Here is a 26,169-nt window from a genome sequence, read left to right on the forward strand (position 1 = left end):
GGGTAAGTATAAACAGTCTCTCCCCTCACCAACCTCCACCTGACCATGTACATAGGGTATACAATCTCTCCCCTCACCAACCTCCACCTGACCATGTACATAGGGTATACAATCTCCCCTCACCAACCTCCACCTGGCCATGTACGTAGGGTATACAATCTCCCCTCACCAACCTCCACCTGGCCATGTACATAGGGTATACAATCTCCCCTCACCAACCTCCACCTGGCCATGTACATAGGGTATACAATCTCCCCTCACCAACCTCCACCTGACCATGTACGTAGGGTATACAATCTCCCCTCACCAACCTCCACCTGGCCATGTACATTGGGTATACAATCTCCCCTCACCAACCTCCACCTGACCATGTACATTGGGTATACAATCTCCCCTCACCAACCTCCACCTGGCCATGTACATAGGGTATACAATCTCCCCTCACCAACCTCCACTTGGCCATGTACATAGTGCTTAGCACGTTTATAAGTCCAAGACCGATTATAGACTAATATATAGAGAAAGGTCTGGAACTCCTCCGTCCTGCAAATTTTCATTCAAAGTGTCGTCAAAATTTTACCCGAAAAGATTTTTCAATGGTGATAGTCTTTTATTTAAAAGTTAAGATAGTAACCTTTAACATGACACCAAGAAATCATACCTAAATAGTCTATTTCTTTCACACGCAGCTTCGAAACTCTAAAAAGTGATGAACTTTCTTTAGTCGGACACGATCGAGAACATTTTTTCAAACGAAAATGTCTATTCGCTACACAGAAAACGTGATGGTCTACAATTACAGGGTTTGGTTCTAACAAATATAAGGTCAAAACAAACTTATTTACTTGTCTAACGCTTCACTCCATTTCTCCTCTCGTGCTCCCCATGGTTGTTTTCTGCATCGACAGGTATCAGTGTCAAGTCGACGGCCATCTTGCTACTTGCTATTCAAGTTTTGTAAACCGTGATTTCATTGGTCGGCTATTGGCACTGGCAAGATGGCCATCGACTTGACACTGATATCTGTATGGGGTATACAATCTCTCCCCTCCCTAACCTCCACCTGACCATGCATGTACAATGTACATAGGGTATAAGTGGATACAATCTTCCCTCTCAAAAATCCACCTGTGTTATACAAGCATTGGGATATTACATATATATCCATATAAATGACCAACCCCATCTCTCCCCAAATTCAATCTCAACATGACAATGAATGTTCATGTACTTTAGAGAGAGACCTGTTATGCTATCTCGTCTGCACCTCCCATTCCCCTTACCATGCCCACGTTAAATGATGATGACCTTTGATATGTTGATACAGGTACTTCACCAACCAATTTTTATCCCTCTGAGGCAGGAGTGGGGTATTATAGAATTGCTTTGTGTGTCTGTCCTTTAGCTTCCCTGATTTGTATCTGACCTTTGACCTACATTTGGTGGGGACTGTTCTAAATTCTTGTATAGTAGTGTAAAAGTTTTGTTTTTGTGCACTTCTGAACTGAACAGGTATATACATCAGAACTTGATGGACATTAGCACTTATAATTAAATTTGACATGAATATGAAAGAGATAGAGATGGGATATAGATAGAGATGTGGTACTCCCTCTGGAGATGGGATATAGATAGAGATGTGGTACTTCCACTGGGGATGGGATATAGATAGAGATGTGGTACTCCCTCTGGAGATGGGATATAGATAGAGATGTGGTACTTCCACTGGGGATGGGATATAGATAGAGATGTGGTACTCCCTCTGGAGATGGGATATAGATAGAGATGTGGTACTCCCTCTGGAGATGGGATATAGATAGAGATGTTGTACTCCCTCTGGAGATGGGATATAGATAGAGATGTGGTACTCCCTCTGGAGATGGGATATAGATAGGGTTATGTGGTACTCCCTCTGGAGATGGGATATAGATAGAGATGTGGTACTCCGTCTGGAGATGGGATATAGATAGGGATGTGGTACTCCCTCTGGAGACGGGATATAGATAGAGATGTGGTACTCCCTCTGGAGATGGGATATAGATAGAGATGTGGTACTCCCTCTGGGGATGGGATATAGATAGGGATGTGGTACTCCCTCTGGAGATGGGATATAGATAGGGATGTGGTACTCCCTCTGGAGATGGGATATAGATAGAGATGTGGTACTCCCTCTGGAGATGGGATATAGATAGAGATGTGGTACTCCCTCTGGAGGTGGGATATAGATAGAGATGTGGTACTCCGTCTGGAGATGGGATATAGATAGAGATGTGGTACTCCCTCTGGAGATGAGATATAGATAGAGATGTGGTACTCCGTCTGGAGATGGGATATAGATAGAGATGTGGTACTGGACCCTCTGGAGATGGGATATAGATAGGGATGTGGTACTCCCTCTGGAGATGAGATATAGATAGAGATGTGGAACTCCCTCTGAAGATGGGATATAGATAGAGATGTTGTACTTCCTCTGGAGATGGGATATAGATAGAGATGTGGTACTGGACCCTCTGGAGATGGGATATAGATAGGGTTATGTGGTACTCCCTCTGGAGATGGGATATAGATAGAGATGTGGTACTCCCTCTGGAGATGGGATATAGAGATGTGGTACTCCCTCTGGAGATGGGATATAGATAGAGATGTGGTACTCCCTCTGGAGATGGGATATAGATAGAGATGTGGTACTTCCACTGGGGATGGGATATAGATAGAGATGTGGTACTCCCTCTGGAGATGGGATATAGATAGAGATGTGGTACTTCCACTGGGGATGGGATATAGATAGAGATGTGGTACTCCCTCTGGAGATGGGATATAGATAGAGATGTGGTACTCCCTCTGGAGATGGGATATAGATAGAGATGTTGTACTCCCTCTGGAGATGGGATATAGATAGAGATGTGGTACTCCCTCTGGAGATGGGATATAGATAGGGTTATGTGGTACTCCCTCTGGAGATGGGATATAGATAGAGATGTGGTACTCCGTCTGGAGATGGGATATAGATAGGGATGTGGTACTCCCTCTGGAGACGGGATATAGATAGAGATGTGGTACTCCCTCTGGAGATGGGATATAGATAGAGATGTGGTACTCCCTCTGGAGATGGGATATAGATAGGGATGTGGTACTCCCTCTGGAGATGGGATATAGATAGGGATGTGGTACTCCCTCTGGAGATGGGATATAGATAGAGATGTGGTACTCCCTCTGGAGATGGGATATAGATAGAGATGTGGTACTCCCTCTGGAGGTGGGATATAGATAGAGATGTGGTACTCCGTCTGGAGATGGGATATAGATAGAGATGTGGTACTCCCTCTGGAGATGAGATATAGATAGAGATGTGGTACTCCGTCTGGAGATGGGATATAGATAGAGATGTGGTACTGGACCCTCTGGAGATGGGATATAGATAGGGATGTGGTACTCCCTCTGGAGATGAGATATAGATAGAGATGTGGAACTCCCTCTGAAGATGGGATATAGATAGAGATGTTGTACTTCCTCTGGAGATGGGATATAGATAGAGATGTGGTACTGGACCCTCTGGAGATGGGATATAGATAGGGTTATGTGGTACTCCCTCTGGAGATGGGATATAGATAGAGATGTGGTACTCCCTCTGGAGATGGGATATAGATAGAGATGTGGTACTCCCTCTGGAGATGGGATATAGATAGAGATGTGGTACTCCCCCTGGAGATGGGATATAGATAGAGATGTGGTACTCCCTCTGGAGATGGGATATAGATAGGGTTATCTGGTACTCCCTCTGGAGATGGGATATAGATAGGGATGTTGTACTTCCTCTGGAGATGGGATATAGATAGAGATGTGGTACTCCCTCTGGAGATGGGATATAGATAGGGATGTGGTACTCCCTCTGGAGATGGGCTATAGATAGGGATGTTGTACTCCCTCTGGAGATGGGATATAGATAGAGATGTTGTACTCCCTCTGGAGATGAGATATAGATAGAGATGTGGAACTCCCTCTGAAGATGGGATATAGATAGAGATGTTGTACTTCCTCTGGAGATGGGATAAAGATAGAGATGTTGTACTTCCTCTGGAGATGGGATATAGATAGGAATGTGGTACTCAGGAAATGGGATATATATATAGAGATGTGGTACTCCTTCTGGAGATGGGATATAGATAGAGATGTGGTACTCCCTCTGGAGATGGGATATAGATAGGGATGTGGTACTCCCTCTGGAGATGAGATATAGATAGAGATGTTGTACTTCCTCTGGAGATGGGATATAGATAGAGATGTGGTACTCCCTCTGGAGATGGGATATAGATAGGAATGTGGTACTCCCTCTGGAGATGGGATATAGATAGGGATGTGGTACTCCCTCTGGAGATGGGATATAGATAGGGATGTTGTACTCCCTCTGGAGATGGGATATATATAGAGATGTGGTACTCCCTCTGGATATGGGATATAGATAGAGATGTGGTACTCCCTCTGGAGATGGGATATAGATAGAGATGTGGTACTGGACCCTCTGGAGATGGGATATAGATAGGGATGTGGTACTCCCTCTGGAGATGAGATATAGATAGAGATGTTGTACTTCCTCTGGAGATGGGATATAGATAGAGATGTGGTACTCCCTCTGGAGATGGGATATAGATAGAGATGTGGTACTCCCTCTGGAGATGGGATATAGATAGGGATGTGGTACTCCCTCTGGAGATGGGATATAGATAGGGATGTGGTACTCCCTCTGGAGATGGGATATAGATAGAGATGTGGTACTGGACCCTCTGGAGATGGGATATAGATAGAGATGTGGTACTGGACCCTCTGGAGATGGGATATAGATAGAGATGTGGTACTCCCTCTGGAGATGGGATATAGATAGGGATGTGGTACTCCCTCTGGAGATGAGATATAGATAGAGATGTGGAACTCCCTCTGGAGATGGGATATAGAGATGTGGTACTCCCTCTGGAGATGGGATATAGATAGAGATGTGGTACTCCCTCTGGAGATGGGATATAGATAGAGATGTGGTACTCCCTCTGGAGATGGGATATAGATAGAGATGTGGTACTGGACCCTCTGGAGATGGGATATAGATAGGGATGTGGTACTCCCTCTGGAGATGGGATATAGATAGAGATGTGGTACTGGACCCTCTGGAGATGGGATATAGATAGAGATGTGATACTCCCTCTGGAGATGGGATATAGATAGAGATGTGGTACTCCCTCTGGAGATTGGATATAGATAGAGATGTGGTACTGGACCCTCTGGAGATGGGATATAGATAGAGATGTTGTACTTCCTCTGGAGATGGGATATAGATAGAGATGTGGTACTCCCTCTGGAGATGGGATATAGATAGAGATGTGGTACTCCCTCTGGAGATGGGATATAGATAGAGATGTGGTACTCCCTCTGGAGATGGGATATAGATAGAGATGTGGTACTCCCTCTGGAGATGGGATATAGATAGAGATGTGGTACTCCCTCTGGAGATGGGATATAGATAGAGATGTGGTACTGGACCCTCTGGAGATGGGATATAGATAGAGATGTGGTACTCCCTCTGGAGATGGGATATAGATAGGGATGTGGTACTCCCTCTGGAGATGGGATATAGATAGAGATGTGGTACTGGACCCTCTGGAGATGGGATATAGATAGAGATGTGGTACTCCCTCTGGAGATGGGATATAGATAGGGATGTGGTACTCCCTCTGGAGATGGGATATAGATAGAGATGTGGTACTGGACCCTCTGGATATGGGATATAGATAGGGTTATGTGGTACTCCCTCTGGAGATGGGATATAGATAGAGATGTGGTACTCCCTCTGGAGATGGGATATAGATAGAGATGTGGTACTCCCTCTGGAGATGGGATATAGATAGAGATGTTGTACTCCCCCTGGAGATGGGATATAGATAGAGATGTGGTACTGGACCCTCTGGAGATGGGATATAGATAGAGATGTTGTACTTCCTCTGGAGATGGGATATAGATAGAGATGTGGTACTCCCTCTGGAGATGGGATATAGATAGAGATGTTGTACTCCCTCTGGAGATGGGATATATATAGAGATGTGGTACTGGACCCTCTGGAGATGGGATATAGATAGGGATGTGGTACTCCCTCTGGAGATGAGATATAGATAGAGATGTGGAACTCCCTCTGAAGATGGGATATAGAGATGTGGTACTCCCTCTGGAGATGGGATATAGATAGAGATGTGGTACTCCCTCTGGAGATGGGATATAGATAGAGATGTGGTACTGGACCCTCTGGAGATGGGATATAGATAGGGTTATGTGGTACTCCCTCTGGAGATGGGATAAAGATAGAGATGTGGTACTGGACCCTCTGGAGATGGGATATAGAGATGTGGTACTCCCTCTGGAGATGGGATATAGATAGAGATGTGGTACTCCCCCTGGAGATGGGATATAGATAGAGATGTGGTACTCCCTCTGGAGATGGGATATAGATAGAGATGTGGTACTCCCTCTGGAGATGGGATATAGATAGAGATGTGGTACTCCCCCTGGAGATGGGATATAGATAGAGATGTGGAACTCCCTCTGAAGATGGGATATAGATAGAGATGTGGTACTCCCTCTGGAGATGGGATATAGATAGAGATGTGGTACTCCCTCTGGAGATGGGATATAGATAGAGATGTGGTACTCCCTCTGGAGATGGGATATAGATAGAGATGTTGTACTCCCTCTGGAGATGGGATATAGATAGAGATGTGGTACTCCCTCTGGAGATGGGATATAGATAGGGATGTGGTACTCCCTCTGGAGATTTATCTCTCTCTTTTCTGATAGTGAACATCCACTACCCAAATTATGTGGCATGATGGCCTCATTTAAATTTATGCATTATGAGAGGCAAGTGCATGCTTTTTCCATAAAGGGGAAGATGGTTATTGATCCTGTGATCAAATACACTTAGACCGTCAGTCAAACCTGCAATTGTCAGAAGTTATTGAATAAAGATGTTTTTGGCATTTTGATATTCCTAATGTCTAACCTCATTACTACTTTGTACTAGATCTGTTATTCATAAGCCTTGGGCCACAGCTGTCTCTCCAAGGTGTAGGCGATTTTGGCTCTGTACAGAATTTTGTGTCTTATACATATGTGATAGGTTGAGGATGTATTATTACTAGTACAATGTATTTTCATGGATTTGATAAAAGCATGCACAATTTATGTTCTGGCATTATGTCAGTGAGATTATATACTAGGGATGAGCAATCCCTGACCTCAAACTTTGAATGTTCCCTTAAAACTGGATGGAATATTGATTATATTCATGTGGTCTGAATATTTTGTTAAGGTGTCTGTGTGTAAGCTTTGTACAATCACTCCTGGCAGTGTGCAGTTTGTTTCGACTCCTGAAGTCTTGACATGATGATAAATTAAATATGCCAAGTATAATGTTGTAAATTTATACATGTAGGTCTGTTTACTTGCTACAAACATGTAGTGAATGGCATTTATTTGTCTTTCAAATTTATTTCTCTTGTCAAACTGAACTTTTGAACCATATTAAGTATTAACATAAAACAGGGAATCACACCAGGAAACTATGTCTGCATGAGCTAGATATGGTACTTCATCAGTCCCAAATGTTAAAACATGGAGTACTACATTGTAAAATATATTATCTAATTTAGAGGTATTCTGAAAAGGTCTGGTATTAAATGGCAATGTGATAAGTCATTAGTCTATACTATAGCATTGAAGATTATGTAGAAGGATATATAGAAGAAAGTATTGATGATATCTTTTTTGTTAATACATGTGCATTGAATTTTCAAACTTTCACTGGTCCATAGTTGATGTTTAACAATAAATCCGGCCAATGACTACTGTACATATGTATGATGGCTGATTTGTGCACACATGTTACAACTATAACACAAGACGTAGACTGATTGTGTCATATGTATGCTGAACCAGGTGTGTACACTGTACCTCCTATTGTTATCTATTTACTAGGGGGACCATTGTATATTACCGCACTCACCACTTACAGTCACTTTTGTGTAACCATCAATGAGTCTATATATATTATACCACATAGAGTCACTTTTGTGTAACCATCAATGAGTCCATATATATTATACCACTTACAGTCACTTTTGTGTAACCATCAATGAGTCCATATATATTATACCACTTACAGTCACTTTTGTGTAACCATCAATGAGTCCATATATATATCACTTACAGTCACTTGTATATTATTTACCACACTTGTCCGAGTCGCTGAAGTGTATCCCATCAATAAGTCTGCATGAGTATATTACCATACCTGTCTGAGTCACTGTAGTATATCCCATCAATAAGCCTGTGTATATTAACACTTGTGTCCGAGTCACTATAGTGTATCCCATCAATAAGCCTGTGTGTATTAACACTTGTCCAAGTCACTGTAGTGTATCCCATCAATAAGCCTGTGTGTATTAACACTTGTCCAAGTCACTGTAGTGTATCCCATCAATAAGCCTGTGTGTATTAACACTTGTCCAAGTCACTGTAGTGTATCCCATCAATAAGCCTGTGTGTATTAACACTTGTCCAAGTCACTGTAGTGTATCCCATCAATAAGCCTGTGTGTATTAACACTTGTCCAAGTCACTGTAGTGTATCCCATCAATAAGCCTGTGTGTATTAACACTTGTCCAAGTCACTGTAGTGTATCCCATCAATAAGCCTGTGTGTATTAACACTTGTCCAAGTCACTGTAGTGTAACCATCAATAAGCCTTTGTAGATAACCATACTCAGAGTCACTGTAGAATAACCATCAATAAGCTCATGCATATCACCATGCACACTTGTCCAAATCACTCTAGTGTATCCATCAATAAGCCTGTATATATTACCATACTTAAACAAATCATTGTAGTGTATCAGTCAATAAGCCCATGTATATTACCACGCTCTTCCAAGTCACTGTAGGGAATCTATCAAAAAGTTCATGTACACCCATCTGATGTATATTACCATAGTTGTCCAAGTAACTGTAGTGTATTCGTCAATAAGCTGATGTATATTATTTACCACACTTGTCCGAGTCACTGAAGTGTATCCCATCAATAAGTTTGCATGAGTATATTACCACACCTGTCCGAGTCACTGTAGTGTATCCCACCAATAAGCCTGTGTATATTAACCACACTCATCCGAGTCACTGTAGTGTATCCCATCATTAAGCCTGTGTATATTAACACTTGTGTCCAAGTCACTGTAGACTGTATCCCACCAATAAGCCCATGTATATTGTACCTGAGTAAAAATGTTTTGATTGTTATTATCCTACAATAAACCTGACCATACTTTGATTCAATGTGTAGTCCTGCATTGGTTAAATTACATAATAAATATGGTGAACTTTCTGTAGTAAATTTGTAGGTACTGAATAATTAAGCCTTGGCATTTTTTTCTGGGCCGGTCGTTGGGACCGGGTCGTAGCGAGCTTTCAATGGAGTTTGCCGAAAAGAATCTTACTTTACGTTCTTAATTTGACAAGTTTGAACTATCCGAAATATTGTCAGTTATAAATAACCAGAGTTCGAACTATTAGTAGCTAAAAAATATTGTTTTTCTTGAAAAAAATGTGTGTTCGAACTATTCGCGTGTTCGAACTAACCAGAGATTTACCGTATATCACTTTGATTACAATTGTAATAAGCACTGAAATATGACAAAGAGAAATGTTATGCTACATATATAGGCAAGATCAACCAAAATGTTTCACTATGTAGGCTATACGAAATCTCAATAACACTGGACAGAATAGGGTTTGAACATGTAGTAGCATAAATTCTGTGAAGACTGAACATATACATGTACAAAATAATGTTTTAGGGAAATATTTGCTAGACATTCAAAACAACAGTTATTCCTCATGTTAACTACACATCTGGTTCATATCAATGAAAAGCATTAATGATGCTGTACCGGTATATGTCCTATTGATCTCTGAATCATTTAAAATGGTTTTTCAACACAGTTTAAGTATAATCCTAGATGCTCTGAGGCGTCACTGAGTTATTATAAGCTAGATTAAGATATATTAACATTGGTCGGAGCCAACTCTGAATTTCAGACAGATTTTGCCTAATTGCAGCTGACTGTTACGGAATTGTCAATATGTTTGATGTCTACTGTATATACCTATACAGCTTAATATTATGTGTATTATGTGAGCTAACAGCTGTCCAAGACTGTAGTCTATATCTACCTCAGTATTACTATCAGTATGTAGACCAGTATTGTCCACAGGGACTTCCTTCAAGGAAACCTAATGTAAAGTATGTGTTAAAGCAAGGAAAGCTGTAGACTACTGGCTACATGGTGATGAAATACCTTCACAGTACTACCTGGCACATTTTAATGAAAAACACAGTCGATATCCAGACCATCTGTAAGGTGAAATATCCAATGACCAACAAAGTCAATCTAGTCTAATATAAAGCCACTGACCAACAAAGTCAATCTTGTCTATAGACACTGACTAATGAGGTCAATCTAGTCAATAGCCACTGACCAACAAATAAATCTAGTCTATAGCCACTGACTAATGAGGTCAATCTTGTCTATAGCCACTGACAAACAAAGTAAATCTAGTCTAAAGCCACTGACAAACAAATAAAATGTAGTCTACAGCCACTGACTAATGAGGTCAATCTTGTCTATAGCCACTGACTAACAAAGTCAATCTAGTCTAAAGCCACTGACCAACAAATTAAATCTAGTCTACAGCCACTGACTAATGAGGTCAATCTTGTCTATAGCCACTGACTAACAAAGTCAATCTTGTCTGTAGCCACTGACTAATGAGGTTAATCTTGTCTATAGCCACTGACGTCGACTAACAAAGTCAATCTTGTCTATAGCCACTGACTAATGAAGTCAATCTTGTCTATAGCCACTGACTAACAAAGTCAATTTAGACTACAGCCACTGACTGACAAAGTCAATCTTGTCTATAGCCACTGACAAAGTCAATCTAGACTACAGCCACTGACTGACAAAGTCAATCTTGTCTATAGCCACTGACAAACAAAGTCAATTTAGACTATAGCCACTGACAAACAAAGTCAATTAAGACTATAGCCACTGACAAACAAAGTCAATCTAGACTACAGCCACTGACTGACAAAGTCAATCTTGTCTATAGCCACTGACCAACAAAGTCAATCTAGTCTACAGTCACTGACTGACAAAGTCAATCTAGACTACAGCCACTGACTGACAAAGTCAATCTAGTCTATAGCCACTGACTAATAAAGTCAATCTTGTCTATAGCCACTGACTAATGAGGTCAATCTTGTCTATAGCCACTGACTAACAAAGTCAATCTTGTCTATAGCCACTGACTAACAAAGTCAATCTAGACTACAGCCACTGACCTGAACAAAGTCAATCTTGTCTATAGCCAATAACTAATGAGGTCAATCTTGTCTATAGCCACTGACTAACAAAGTCAATATTGTCTATAGCCACTGACCAACAAAGTCAATCTCGTCTATAGCCACTGACCTGAACAAAGTCAATCTTGTCTATAGCCACTGACTAATGAGGTCAATCTTGTCTATAGCCACTGACTAATGAGGTCAATCTTGTCTATAGCCACTGACTAATGAGGTCAATCTAGTCTACAGCCACTGACCAACAAAGTCAATCTTGTCTATAGCCACTGACTAATGAGGTCAATCTTGTCTATAGCCACTGACTAACAAAGTCAATTTAGACTACAACCACTGACTGACAAAGTCAATCTTGTCTATAGCCACTGACAAACAAAGTCAATTTAGACTATAGCCACTGACAAACAAAATCAATTTAGACTATAGCCACTGACAAAGTCAATCTAGACTACAGCCACTGACTGACAAAGCCAATCTTGTCTATAGCCACTGACCAACAAAGTCAATCTAGTCTACAGTCACTGACTGACAAAGTCAATCTAGACTACAGCCACTGACTAATAAAGTCAATATTGTCTATAGCCACTGACTAATGAGGTCAATCTTGTCTATAGCCACTGACTAACAAAGTCAATCTAGACTACAGCCACTGACCTGAACAAAGTCAATCTTGTCTATAGCCACTGACTAATGAGGTCAATCTAGTCTATAGCCACTGACTAACAAAGTCAATCTTGTCTATAGCCACTGACTAACAAAGTCAATATTGTCTATAGCCACTGACCAACAAAATCAATCTAGTCTATAGCCACTGACCAACAAAGTCAATCTAGTCTATAGCCACTGACCTGAACAAAGTCAATCTTGTCTATAGCCACTGACTAATGAGGTCAATCTTGTCTATAGCCACTGACTAATGAGGTCAATCTTGTCTATAGCCACTGACTAATGAGGTCAATCTAGTCTACAGCCACTGACTAACAAAGTCAATCTTGTCTATAGCCACTGACTAATGAGGTCAATCTAGTCTACAGCCACTGACCAACAAAGTCAATCTAGTCTATAACCACTAACTGACAAAGTAAATCTAGTCTATAGCCACTGACTAATTAGGTCAATCTTGTCTATAGTCACTGACCATTAAATTAAATCTAGTCTACAGCCACTGACTGACAAAGTCAATCTAGTCTATAGCCACTGACAAACAAAGTCAATCTAGTCTATAGCCACTGACTAATGAGGTCAATCTTGTCTATAGCCACTGACCAACAAAGTCAATCTAGTCTACAGCCACTGACAAACAATTCAATCTTGTCTATAGCCACTGACTAATGAAGTCAATCTAGACAATTGCCACTGACAAAGCCAATCTAGTCTATAGCCACTTACTAATAAAGTTAATCTAGTCTATAGCCACTGACTGACAAAGTCAATCTAGTCTATAGCCACTGACTAACAAAGTCAATCTAGTCTATAGCCACTGACAAACAAAGTCAATCTAGACTACAGCCACTTACTAATAAAGTCAATCTAGTCTACAGCCACTGACAAACAAAGTCAATCTAGACTACAGCCACTGACTAACAAAGTCAATCTAGTCTATAGCCACTGACCAACAAAGTCAATCTAGACTACAGCCACTGACCAACAAAGTCAATCTAGTCTATAGCCACTGACCAACAAAGTCAATCTAGTCTACAGCCACTGACTAACAAAGTCAATCTAGACTACAGCCACTGAACAACAAAGTCAATCTAGTCTGCAGCCACTGACAAACAAAGTCAATCTAGACTATAGCCACTGACTAACAAAGTCAATCTAGTCTACAGCCACTGACTAACAAAGTCAATCTAGACTACAGCCACTGACAAACAAAGTCAATCTAGACTACAGCCACTGACTAATGAAGTCACTCTCGTCTATAGCCACTGACTAACAAAGTCAATCTAGACTACAGTCACTGACTAACAAAGTCAATCTAGACTACAGCCACTGACTAATGAAGTCACTCTAGTCTATAGCCACTGACTAACAAAGTCAATCTAGACTACAGCCACTGACTAATGAAGTCACTCTAGTCTATAGCCACTGACTAATAAAGTCAATATAGCCAACAGCCACAGACTAATGAGGTCAATCTTGTCTATAGCCACTGACTAACAAAGTCAATCTTGTCTATAGCCACTGACTAATGAGGTTAATCTTGTCTATAGCCACTGACGTCGACTAACAAAGTCAATCTTGTCTATAGCCACTGACTAATGAAGTCAATCTTGTCTATAGCCACTGACTAACAAAGTCAATTTAGACTACAACCACTGACTGACAAAGTCAATCTTGTCTATAGCCACTGACAAACAAAGTCAATTTAGACTATAGCCACTGACAAACAAAGTCAATTTAGACTATAGCCACTGACAAACAAAGTCAATCTAGACTACAGCCACTGACCAACAAAGTCAATCTAGTCTACAGTCACTAACTGACAAAGTCAATCTAGACTACAGCCACTGACTGACAAAGTCAATCTAGTCTATAGCCACTGACTAATAAAGTCAATATTGTCTATAGCCACTGACTAATGAGGTCAATCTTGTCTATAGCCACTGACTAACAAAGTCAATCTTGTCTATAGCCACTGACTAACAAAGTCAATATTGTCTATAGCCACTGACCAACAAAATCAATCTAGTCTATAGCCACTGACCAACAAAGTCAATCTAGTCTATAGCCACTGACCTGAACAAAGTCAATCTTGTCTATAGCCACTGACTAATGAGGTCAATCTTGTCTATAGCCACTGACTAATGAGGTCAATCTTGTCTATAGCCACTGACTAATGAGGTCAATCTAGTCTACAGCCACTGACTAACAAAGTCAATCTTGTCTATAGCCACTGACTAATGAGGTCAATCTAGTCTACAGCCACTGACCAACAAAGTCAATCTAGTCTATAACCACTAACTGACAAAGTAAATCTAGTCTATAGCCACTGACTAATTAGGTCAATCTTGTCTATAGTCACTGACCATTAAATTAAATCTAGTCTACAGCCACTGACTGACAAAGTCAATCTAGTCTATAGCCACTGACAAACAAAGTCAATCTAGTCTATAGCCACTGACTAATGAGGTCAATCTTGTCTATAGCCACTGACTAACAAAGTCAATCTAGTCTATAGCCACTGACTATTGAGGTCAATCTTGTCTATAGCCACTGACCAACAAAGTCAATCTAGTCTACAGCCACTGACAAACAATTCAATCTTGTCTATAGCCACTGACTAATGAAGTCAATCTAGACAATTGCCACTGACAAAGCCAATCTAGTCTATAGCCACTGACTAATAAAGTTAATCTAGTCTATAGCCACTGACTGACAAAGTCAATCTAGTCTATAGCCACTGACTAACAAAGTCAATCTAGTCTATAGCCACTGACAAACAAAGTCAATCTAGACTACAGCCACTTACTAATAAAGTCAATCTAGTCTACAGCCACTGACAAACAAAGTCAATCTAGACTACAGCCACTGACTAACAAAGTCAATCTAGACTACAGCCAGTGACTAACAAAGTCAATCTAGTCTATAGCCACTGACCAACAAAGTCAATCTAGACTACAGCCACTGACCAACAAAGTCAATCTAGTCTATAGCCACTGACCAACAAAGTCAATCTAGTCTACAGCCACTGACTAACAAAGTCAATCTAGACTACAGCCACTGAACAACAAAGTCAATCTAGTCTGCAGCCACTGACAAACAAAGTCAATCTAGACTATAGCCACTGACTAACAAAGTCAATCTAGTCTACAGCCACTGACTAACAAAGTCAATCTAGACTACAGCCACTGACAAACAAAGTCAATCTAGACTACAGCCACTGACTAATGAAGTCACTCTCGTCTATAGCCACTGACTAACAAAGTCAATCTAGACTACAGTCACTGACTAACAAAGTCAATCTAGACTACAGCCACTGACTAATGAAGTCACTCTAGTCTATAGCCACTGACTAACAAAGTCAATCTAGACTACAGCCACTGACTAATAAAGTCAATATAGTCTACAGCCACTGACTAATGAAGTCAATCTAGACTACAGCCACTGACAAACAAAGTCAATCTAGACTATAGCCACTGACTAACAAAGTCAATCTAGACTACAGCCACTGACAAACTAAGTCAATCTAGACTATAGCCACTGACTAACAAAGTCAATCTAGACTACAGCCACTGACTAATGAAGTCACTCTAGTCAATACCTACTGACTAACAAAAACTATTTCTTCTGCACTGCCCTGGTCAACTTGACATTACTTGTATAATGTAAAAAAACAAACAGAATGTATTCTTTTAAATCACTGACCAGTACATAACAATGAAATTGTACCAACATGGTATTGTCATTGACCTGACATAACAATGAAATTGTACCAACATGGTATGGTCACTAACAAGTACATATTAAACTTTATAATTGTAGCAACATGGTATGGTAACTGACCATTATATAACAATGAAATTGTAGCAACATGGTATGGTAACTGACCATTACATAACAATGAAATTGTACCAACATGGTATGGTCATTGACCGGTACATAACAATGAAATTGTACCAACATGGTATGGTCATTGACCGGTACATAACAGTGAAATTGTATCAACATGGTATGGTCATTGACCGGTACATAACAATGAAAAATTGTACCAACATGGTATGGTAACTGACAATTACATAATGAAATTGTACCAACATGGTATGGTCACTAACAAGTACATATTAAAATTATAATTGTACCAACATGGTATGGTAACTGACCATTACATAACAATGAAATTGTACCAACATGGTATGGTCATTGACCGGTACATAACAATGAAATTGTATCAACATGGTATGGTCATTGACCGGTACATAACAATGAAAAATTGTACCAACATGGTATGGTAACTGACCATTATATAACAATGAAATTGTAGCAACATGGTATGGTAACTGACCATTACATAACAATGAAATTGTAGCAACATGGTATGGTCATTGACCGGTACATAACAATGAAATTGTACCAACATGGTATGGTCATTGACCGGTACATAACAGTGAAATTGTATCAACATGGTATGGTCATTTACCGGTACATAACAATGAAAAATTGTACCAACATGGTATGGTAACTGACCATTACATAACAATGAAATTGTACCAACATGATATGGTCACTAACAAGTACATATTAAAATTATAATTGTACCAACATGGTATGGTAACTGACCATTACATAACAATGAAATTGTACCAACATGGTATGGTCATTGACCGGTACATAACAATGAAATTGTATCAACATGGTATGGTCATTGACCGGTACATAACAATGAAAAATTGTACCAACATGGTATGGTAACTGACCATTACATAACAATGAAATTGTACCAACATGGTATGGTCATTGACCAGCTTGTGACAATGAAATTGTACCAACATGGTAAGGTCACTAACAAATACATTACAATGAAATTGTACCAACATGGTATGGTCATTGACCAGCTTTTGACAATGAAATTGTACCAACATGGTATGGTCATTGACCAGCTTGTGACAATGAAATTGTACCAACATGGTATGGTCATTGACCAGCTTGTGACAATGAAATTGTACCAACATGGTAAGGTCACTAACAAGTACATAACAATGAAATTGTACCAACATGGTATGGTCATTGACCAGCTTTTGACAATGAAATTGTACCAACATGGTATGGTCATTGACCAGCTTGTGACAATGAAATTGTACCAACATGGTATGGTCATTGACCAGCTTGTGACAATGAAATTGTACCAACATGGTATGGTCATTGACCAGCTTTTGACAATGAAATTGTACCAACATGGTATGGTCACTGACCAGCTTGTGACAATGAAGTTGTACCAACATGGTATGGTCACTGACCAGCTTGTGACAATGAAGTTGTACAATTATGGTCATGATGGTCACTGACCTTCACAGGCAAAGTCTATTAACACCAATATGGTCATTTGTATGATTATATACCCTATTGATGAACAGGTCGGACCAATTGGTTACACCTGCACTGGTCAGAATGAATATACACCATTATTATTCTCTCTTGTCTAATTATTAACACAATTTGACAAATGAAGCCAGTCTATATGTAGGACTAAATTTTTCTTTTTTGACAATTATGTTCAACTAAATGACATGACCATCTTTCAAAAAGGTCACATGATAGAATATGTGTTTGATCACTTAAGATATTGATTTGTTTGGTTACAGCTGTCATGTCCAGATGTGTACAGGGGCAAATTCCGTGACTGTGACTATCCTGGACAGGACATGGGGCAGTTATATGCCAATGAAGCAAGAGATGTCATACAAAAAATACAAGAAGATGGCAAGAGTGTTTCATTCTACATTGCTGAGTCCATGCAGAGCTGTGGCGGGCAGATCATTCCACCTCCGGGATATCTGCAGTCAGTTTACAAGTATGTGCCTAACTTACTTCATATTCTGGTAGAGTACTTCTGTCTCTCTTAAACACAGCATTTTGAACAGATATTTGCATTCCTTTTAAACTTGCCAGCCATCGTTATTTTGGATGGAGACTTCCAATTACACATCCTAGTTTTATACAAATTATCAATAAAACTTCCTATGCATATTAAAAAAAAATTCCAACAGAAAGAGCAGTGCTTATGCAATGTACAGAAGGTAGGTAGTAAGCAATGTAGCTTGTCAAAAAGAAATTCAATAAATCAAAAAATATAGCGGCAACATCCTACATGAACATTCTAAAATAGGTGGCCTGTATTATATGTGGCTATGGTGCTGGATTAGACTGACTTTGTGAGAGAGGAGGTGTTCGGCAGTATTGATCAGTGACTGGCACCAGTATACTCTTGACTAGAGAGGTAGGATACAGTACGGTGTTCCCACATTGTTTTACACCTTCCTGACATGTAACATCCAGTGACTATACTTGTTAAATAACAAAGTCAGAATGATACAATTTCCATATAGAGTGGCAGGAGAAATGTTCATAGAATAAAAGGTACTGGTGATGGATGGCAGAGAGATGAATTAGTAATGTGTGTCTGGGGTGCCTCTCTACTGTAGCTGCTCTGACTTGATCTTTGTACTGTCTCCTAATATAAGGTCTTAGTGGTACATTGTCCTTGTAACACAATACATGCTGACTGTCTTTAAGCTTATAATTGGTGAGGTCAATATACAGGGCACTGATAAAGACTTAAAGACTTAACATAAATTACACTGATTCAATTTAAATCCAGATCAGTACAATGTAGCTTATAATACAAACAAATGTACAGATATAACAATAAATTAATGTTGCAGGCACATGAACATGTGTGGGATATTGAATGCATGTGTGTTGGTCCAGGGATGATGTTATGAGAACATATGTAGGATATTGAATGCATGTGTGTTGGTGGGTTAATGTTGTGGGTACATATATGTAGGATATTGAATGCATGTATGTTGGTGGGTTAATTTTGTAGGATTACATACGTAGGATATTGAATGCGTGTTTGTTGGTAGGTTAATGCTATGGATTTGTCACTGATGTAATTGGCTATTTACAACAGCAGATCATCCCCAAAAATCCTGGTCTGTAGATAATTATTAAGTCATTCATTCTTGGTTTCACCGGTGGCCCTTTAAGTTAATTCAAGAGGTCTGCAAATCACGGTAAATTATAAATGCATATTCTATGTGAAATATGTCTGCGGAATAAATTTTCAAATACACATATTTGAAGTCTGGTTTGAAACTTGAAGGATGTTATTTCAATATTGACAGTAATTATTAATGGAATAAATGTTGAAAGAAGATTCCCCTTTTCAGTGGAATTAATATAAACATGAGATAATTTCTAAGCGAAACAAGTTGTAACATTAGAGATTCCATTTCTCTGATTTCTGAGTGGATTTGATATAAAATATTTTATTTCTCCTCAATTGAGTCTCTTAATTTTATTTGACACTTAATAATTTACATTACTCTTGTACCTAGCTTTTACTGATGGGTTTTAATGTATAGTCTTTGCATTGTTATCTCACTTGGCCTTTCGGGTCAGGTTACAAGATTTGACACTTAATAATTTACATTACTCTTGTACCTAGCTTTTACTGATGGGTTTTAATGTATAGTCTTTGCATTGTTAGCTAACCTGACTCGAAAGGCCAAGTGAGCTAGCTTTTAATATGCCATGGTGTGGTGTCATGCCAAGTGAGTTTATGCTGTGGTGCAGCGTTGGTTGTCTGTCCGTTGTCAATTTTTTTAGTTTAATCAAATTTTCAATAATCAAGAGGTCCAGATCCATCGACCTGATATTCTGCCTGTAGCATGCGGGGATGCAGGCCGGACTACCAAACTGTTTAACTGAATGACTTTGACCTTCTCTCTAGGTCATGAGGGTAAACTATGTTAAAAAAACTTCTTCTCATTAACCAATGATATGCCAGTAGCTACCAACCTGGGATGCTGATATATTCAAATGAATGACCTTAATGAATTTTTAAGTTCACAGAAATCAAAGATATTTAAAATTGTTTAAAAACTTCTTGCTAATAACCAAAGACCTAGATGTACGTGTTCCATAGTAAATGTATATATCTGTTGCTGACTGTGTTCACGCAGTATTTGTACTCTTGTAAATTTATATTATGTCATCAATTCATGTTATCCTGGAAATATAATTATAACCCACAACAATCAACGATCAATGACTTCCACTTTACAGAGCAAAATTATAATACTTAACAAATAAATGTTTCACCTTAAACCCACTTCTCTGATTAATGCCTGATGAGCAATACTGGCCCAGGTGCGTTTCTTTTTTAAAAAGTCGACCATAAGGCATAAGAACCAGTCAGGTCACCTTTTGTGATCAGCTTACTTCATTCATAGCTTTTCATGTTAAGGATTGCTTTTCAGGTCTAAGATAAAAGGTCAAGGTCACTGTTATAATCTGTTTGAAAAATCCTTTTCACATCAAAAGTTGAGTTTTCTTAGGTTGATCAAGCTTCATAGAGTGGCCCATAGTATGTGGTTATAAATAGAAAATTTGTTCCTCACAATGACTTCGAGTAGTCAAATAAAAACTTCATACATTGCTTCCTTACTGTATTGAAGACAACATGTAGGCAAAAACTATTGGTATATATAGATAGGTTTATCCTCTTTGCGGGGTCGTTATAGCTCGGTCCTTGCATGGGCAAGACACTTTACCATAACTGCTCTGGATGGCATGTGATGGCCCCGCCCCGGCTTTCTGTATGTTGTTCAGTGAGGTACTGAAGTCATCTGGACTACCAACAAGGAGACCCCAGTCTTACAATGACCCTTGCTCTTCACTGGGCTATAAACCAAGCAAACAAACAAACCTTCAGCTGATGTAAATATTTATGTATTAATATTTTAATCAGAAGTCCTTGAAATTTATTTAGCTCGCAAGCACATAAGAACGGAAAAGATACCTAAAATTAATTATCTATTCTGGGAGCTTCTCCATCCTACAAAGCCTTAGCAACAGTCAACAACAATTCAGTCTGTCAAATATGATAACATTTATCACTATACAGCATTTCCCCTGTCAAATTCTATTGATTTTTTATTCCTGGACATGTGGGAATACTGGATAATAAAAAGGCAGTATACCACACTGCAAAAGTGGCCTTGTCATTACCACCTGAAGATTTCAAACTTCATTTTACAGATTTTAAGACACTTATTACAAAACTTTTGATATGTCACAGTGGCAAAGTAATTGGACTTATAATGTATTACAAAGAAAACATATTACATGCTCTTGAACGTACCATCAGTGGGTGTGTCCTTGTTATAGAGAAAGGCGTGAGACAAGGTGGTCCTCGCCTATCTCCGGATGGCATGGGCCATTCTTATATTACACATTCCTATGTCAATGTCTATGTCCATATGGTACTGGCCAACTTCAACAATTTGAAGGAGAAATGCAAGAGAGGAGTGAAAATGGAGGTTTTTTTTTTAGCCCACCATCATCAGATGGTGGGCTAAAAAAAAACGCCCTCCGTCCGTGAACAATTCTTGTTATCGCTAATCCTCAGAAAGTGCTGAAGGGATCTTTCTCATATTTTAAATGTAGGTTCCCCTTGGTGCCTATAGTTATGCATATTGCATTTTGAGACCATGCAATCGGAAAACAATGTGGCCGATAGGCAGCCATCTTGGATTTTGACAATTGAAGTGTGTTATCGCTATTTCTCAGAATGTAGTGAAGGGATCTTTCTCAAATTTCAAATGTAGGTTTCCCATGGTCCCTAGTTATGCATAATGCATTTTTGGACCAGTCGGAAAACAACATGGCCGACAGGCAGCCATCTTGGATTTTGACAATTGAAGTTTGTTATCGCTTTTTTCAGAAAGTACTGAAGGGATCTTTCTCAAATTTCATATGCAGGTTCCCCTTGGTCCCTTGTTATGCATATTGCATTTTGGGACCAGTTGGAAAACAACATGGCCGACAGGCAGCCATCTTGGATTTTGACAATTGAAGTTTGTTATCACTATTTCTCAGAATGTAGTGAAGGGATCTTTCTCAAATTTCAAATGTAGGTTCCCCTTGTTTGAAAAGTACTTGAGGGAGGGATGTTTCTCAATATGCACAGATTAGTAAGAGGAAGGGAAAAATAGAGAAAAGATCAATCTGACATGGAACCTGTAAATATCATTCAATGGTGGGCGCCATGATCCCTCTGGGATCTCTTGTTTATGTATATTAAGATAAAAGCTTGGTAACATATTTGGTTTTATTTGGTGATGTTACAATGACTATTTACTGGGAGGTTAAGCCTCAGTGAATAACATGTGACAAAAACATTAAAGCGTAACCAATGTAATATATCTATTTGTAAATATTCACATTGACTACTTGAAATCTGTTGGTTAAGTCAACAAAATTTAGCTAACCATTGCCCCTTGTTTTTAACTTAAGTGAGCATGTTAATATCTGTCTTCTACATTTGTGTAATCAGTTTGTAAGGATATTTTTTAACCAACTTTATACCCTTGGTTGGCTGTTAAGAGTATAATAATGAAAACAATATATGAATGTAAACACTGCATTGTAACCTCCAATCCTTCCTAGACCCAGGAAACTAGAGCTTGATTAATATATGCATTATATCGTACTTTGACTCATTGATTGTCCACAACAGGTATGTGAGAGAGGCTGGTGGATTGTGTATAGCTGATGAGGTCCAGGTGGGATTTGGCAGAGTAGGAAGCCACTTCTGGGCCTTTCAACTCCAAGGTAATCAGGAATGAATCTGAACTCTTTCAGAATATCAATTTCTCCAAAAATAAGCATGATTTACTGTATACATGTTTGATGTAAATGCAAATTTTATATGTATAGTGCTAATCCAAGAAAGCTGAACATATTTCACCTGATAATTTATAAGTGTGGTCAGTGACAGGTATGTACAAGACAATTTCTGGGAGCTTGATTACAGGTGATTATTTTAGGTGTTGAGCCAGACATTGTTACACTAGGGAAACCAATGGGCAATGGTCACCCTGTGGCTGCAGTGATCACTACACAGGAAATATCAGACAGCTTTAGGGACAGTGGTATGGAGTACTTCAACACGGTAAGGTCAATGTTTGTACTAATTCAGTGTAAAATGAACAGGTGTTCACATTCTGTTCTGGTCAACCAGATACCAAGATTAGTGCCAGTATAATGGTAAATCTATATGTCATGTAAAGTAGGAATTTCTAAGGAAGAGAAACCTTAATCAGTTGTTCCTAAAATCATTAAGTAGAATGAAATAGTCATGCAATGAAGGTGTAAGGTAGACAATAAAACTATTTTAGTGTGGCAGTGATCCTAGTGTAAGTTATACAATGTAACTACTGTATTACAGTATGGTGGTAATCCTAGTGTAAGGTATACAATGTAACTACTGTAATACAGTATGGTGGTAATCCTAGTGAAAGGTATACAATGTAACTACTGTATTACAGTATGGTGGTAATCCTAGTGAAAGGTATACAATGTAACTACTGTAATACAGTATGGTGGTAATCCTAGTGTAAGGTATACAATGTAACTACTGTATTACAGTATGGTGGTTATTGTGTAAGGTATACAATGTAACTACTGTATTACAGTATGGTGGTAATCCTAGTGTAAGGTATACAATGTAACTACTGTATTACAGTATGGTGGTTATCCTAGTGTAGTGTATACAATGTAACTACTGTATTACAGTATGGTGGTAATCCTAGTGTAAGTTATACAATGTAACTACTGTATTACAGTATGGTGGTAATCCTAGTGTAAGGTATACAATGTAACTACTGTATTACAGTATGGTGGTAATCCTTGTGTAGTGTATACATTGTAACTACTGTATTACAGTATGGTGGTAATCCTAGTGAAAGGTATACAATGTAACTACTGTATTACAGTATGGTGGTAATCCTAGTGAAAGGTATACATTGTAACTACTGTATTACAGTATGGTGGTAAGGTATACATTGTAACTACTGTATTACAGTATGGTGGTAATCCTAATGTAAGGTATACAATGTAACTACTGTATTACAGTATGGTGGTAATCCTAGTGTAAGGTATACAATGTAACTACTGTATTACAGTATGGTGGTAATCCTAGTGTAAGGTATACAATGTAACTACTGTATTACAGTATGGTGGTAATCCTAGTGTAAGTTATACAATGTAACTACTGTATTACAGTATGGTGGTAATCCTTGTGTAGTGTATACATTGTAACTACTGTATTACAGTACGGTGGTAATCCTTGTGTAGTGTATACATTGTAACTACTGTATTACAGTATGGTGGTAATCCTAGTGTAAGTTATACAATGTAACTACTGTATTACAGTATGGTGGTAATTCTTGTGTAGTGTATACATTGTAACTACTGTATTACAGTATGGTGGTAATCCTAGTGTAAGGTATACATTGTAACTACTGTATTACAGTATGGTGGTAATCCTAGTGTAAGTTATACAATGTAACTACTGTATTACAGTACGGTGGTAATCCTAGTGTAAGATATACAATGTAACTACTGTATTACAGTATGATGGTAATTCTCATGTAAGGTATACATTGTAACTACTGTATTACAGTACGGTGGTAATCCTAATGTAAGGTATACAATGTAACTACTGTATTACAGTATGGTGGTAATCCTAGTGTAAGGTATACAATGTAACTACTGTATTACAGTATGGTGGTAAGGTATACAATGTAACTACTGTATTACAGTATGGTGGTAATCCTAGTGTAAGGTATACATTGTAACTACTGTATTACAGTATGGTGGTAATCCTAGTGTAAGGTATACAATGTAACTACTGTATTACAGTACGGTGGTAATCCTAGTGTAAGGTATACAATGTAACTACTGTATTACAGTACGGTGGTAATCCTAGTGTAAGTTATACAATGTAACTACTGTATTACAGTATGGTGGTAATCCTAGTGTAAGGTATACAATGTAACTACTGTATTACAGTATGGTGGTAATCCTAGTGTAAGGTATACAATGTAACTACTGTATTACAGTATGGTGGTAATCCTAGTGTAAGGTATACAATGTAACCACTGTATTACAGTATGGTGGTAATCCTAGTGTAAGGTATACAATGTAACTACTGTATTACAGTATGGTGGTAATCCTAGTGTAAGTTATACAATGTAACTACTGTATTACAGTATGGTGGTAATCCTAGTGTAAGGTATACAATGTAACTACTGTATTACAGTACGGTGGTAATCCTAGTGTAAGGTATACAATGTAACCACTGTATTACAGTATGGTGGTAATCCTAGTGTAAGTTATACAATGTAACTACTGTATTACAGTATGGTGGTAATCCTAGTGTAAGGTATACAATGTAACTACTGTATTACAGTATGGTGGTAATCCTAGTGTAAGGTATACAATGTAACTACTGTATTACGGTATGGTGGTAATCCTAGTGTAAGGTATACAATGTAACTACTGTATTACAGTATGGTGGTAATCCTAGTGTAAGGTATACAATGTAACTACTGTATTACAGTATGGTGGTAATCCTAGTGTAAGGTATACAATGTAACTACTGTATTACGGTATGGTGGTAATCCTAGTGTAAGGTATACAATGTAACTACTGTATTACAGTATGGTGGTAATCCTAGTGTAAGGTATACAATGTAACTACTGTATTACAGTATGGTGGTAATCCTAGTGTAGTGTATACAATGTAACTACTGTATTACAGTATGGTGGTAATCCTAGTGTAAGGTATACAATGTAACTACTGTATTACAGTATGGTGGTAATCCTAGTGTAAGGTATACAATGTAACTAATGTATTACAGTATGATGGTAATTCTCATGTAAGGTATACAATGTAACTACTGTATTACAGTATGGTGGTAATCCTAGTGTAAGGTATACAATGTAACTACTGTATTACAGTATGGTGGTAATCCTAGTGTAAGGTATACAATGTAACTACTGTATTACAGTATGGTGGTAATCCTAGTGTAGTGTATACAATGTAACTACTGTATTACAGTATGGTGGTCATCCTAGTGTAAGGTATACAATGTAACCACTGTATTACAGTATGGTGGTAATCCTAGTGTAAGGTATACAATGTAA

General features: G+C 38.7%; 1 protein-coding gene across 3 annotated transcripts in view; it reads left to right on the plus strand.

Annotated features, from left to right (window-relative positions):
- The window catches only part of LOC117328553 (alanine--glyoxylate aminotransferase 2-like), a 50,727-nt gene that overhangs the window by 16,889 nt on the left and 7,669 nt on the right, over positions 1–26,169 (plus strand). For all 3 annotated transcript variants that reach the window (XM_033886089.1, XM_033886085.1, XM_033886092.1), the window contains 3 exons: positions 17,755–17,963; positions 22,698–22,792; positions 23,008–23,132. In XM_033886089.1, the coding sequence (XP_033741980.1) occupies positions 17,755–17,963; positions 22,698–22,792; positions 23,008–23,132 (429 nt within the window). The remainder of the gene's footprint in view (positions 1–17,754; positions 17,964–22,697; positions 22,793–23,007; positions 23,133–26,169) is intronic.

Source organism: Pecten maximus, chromosome 1 (genome assembly GCF_902652985.1).
Source record: "Pecten maximus chromosome 1, xPecMax1.1, whole genome shotgun sequence".
NCBI lineage: Eukaryota > Metazoa > Mollusca > Bivalvia > Pectinida > Pectinidae > Pecten > Pecten maximus.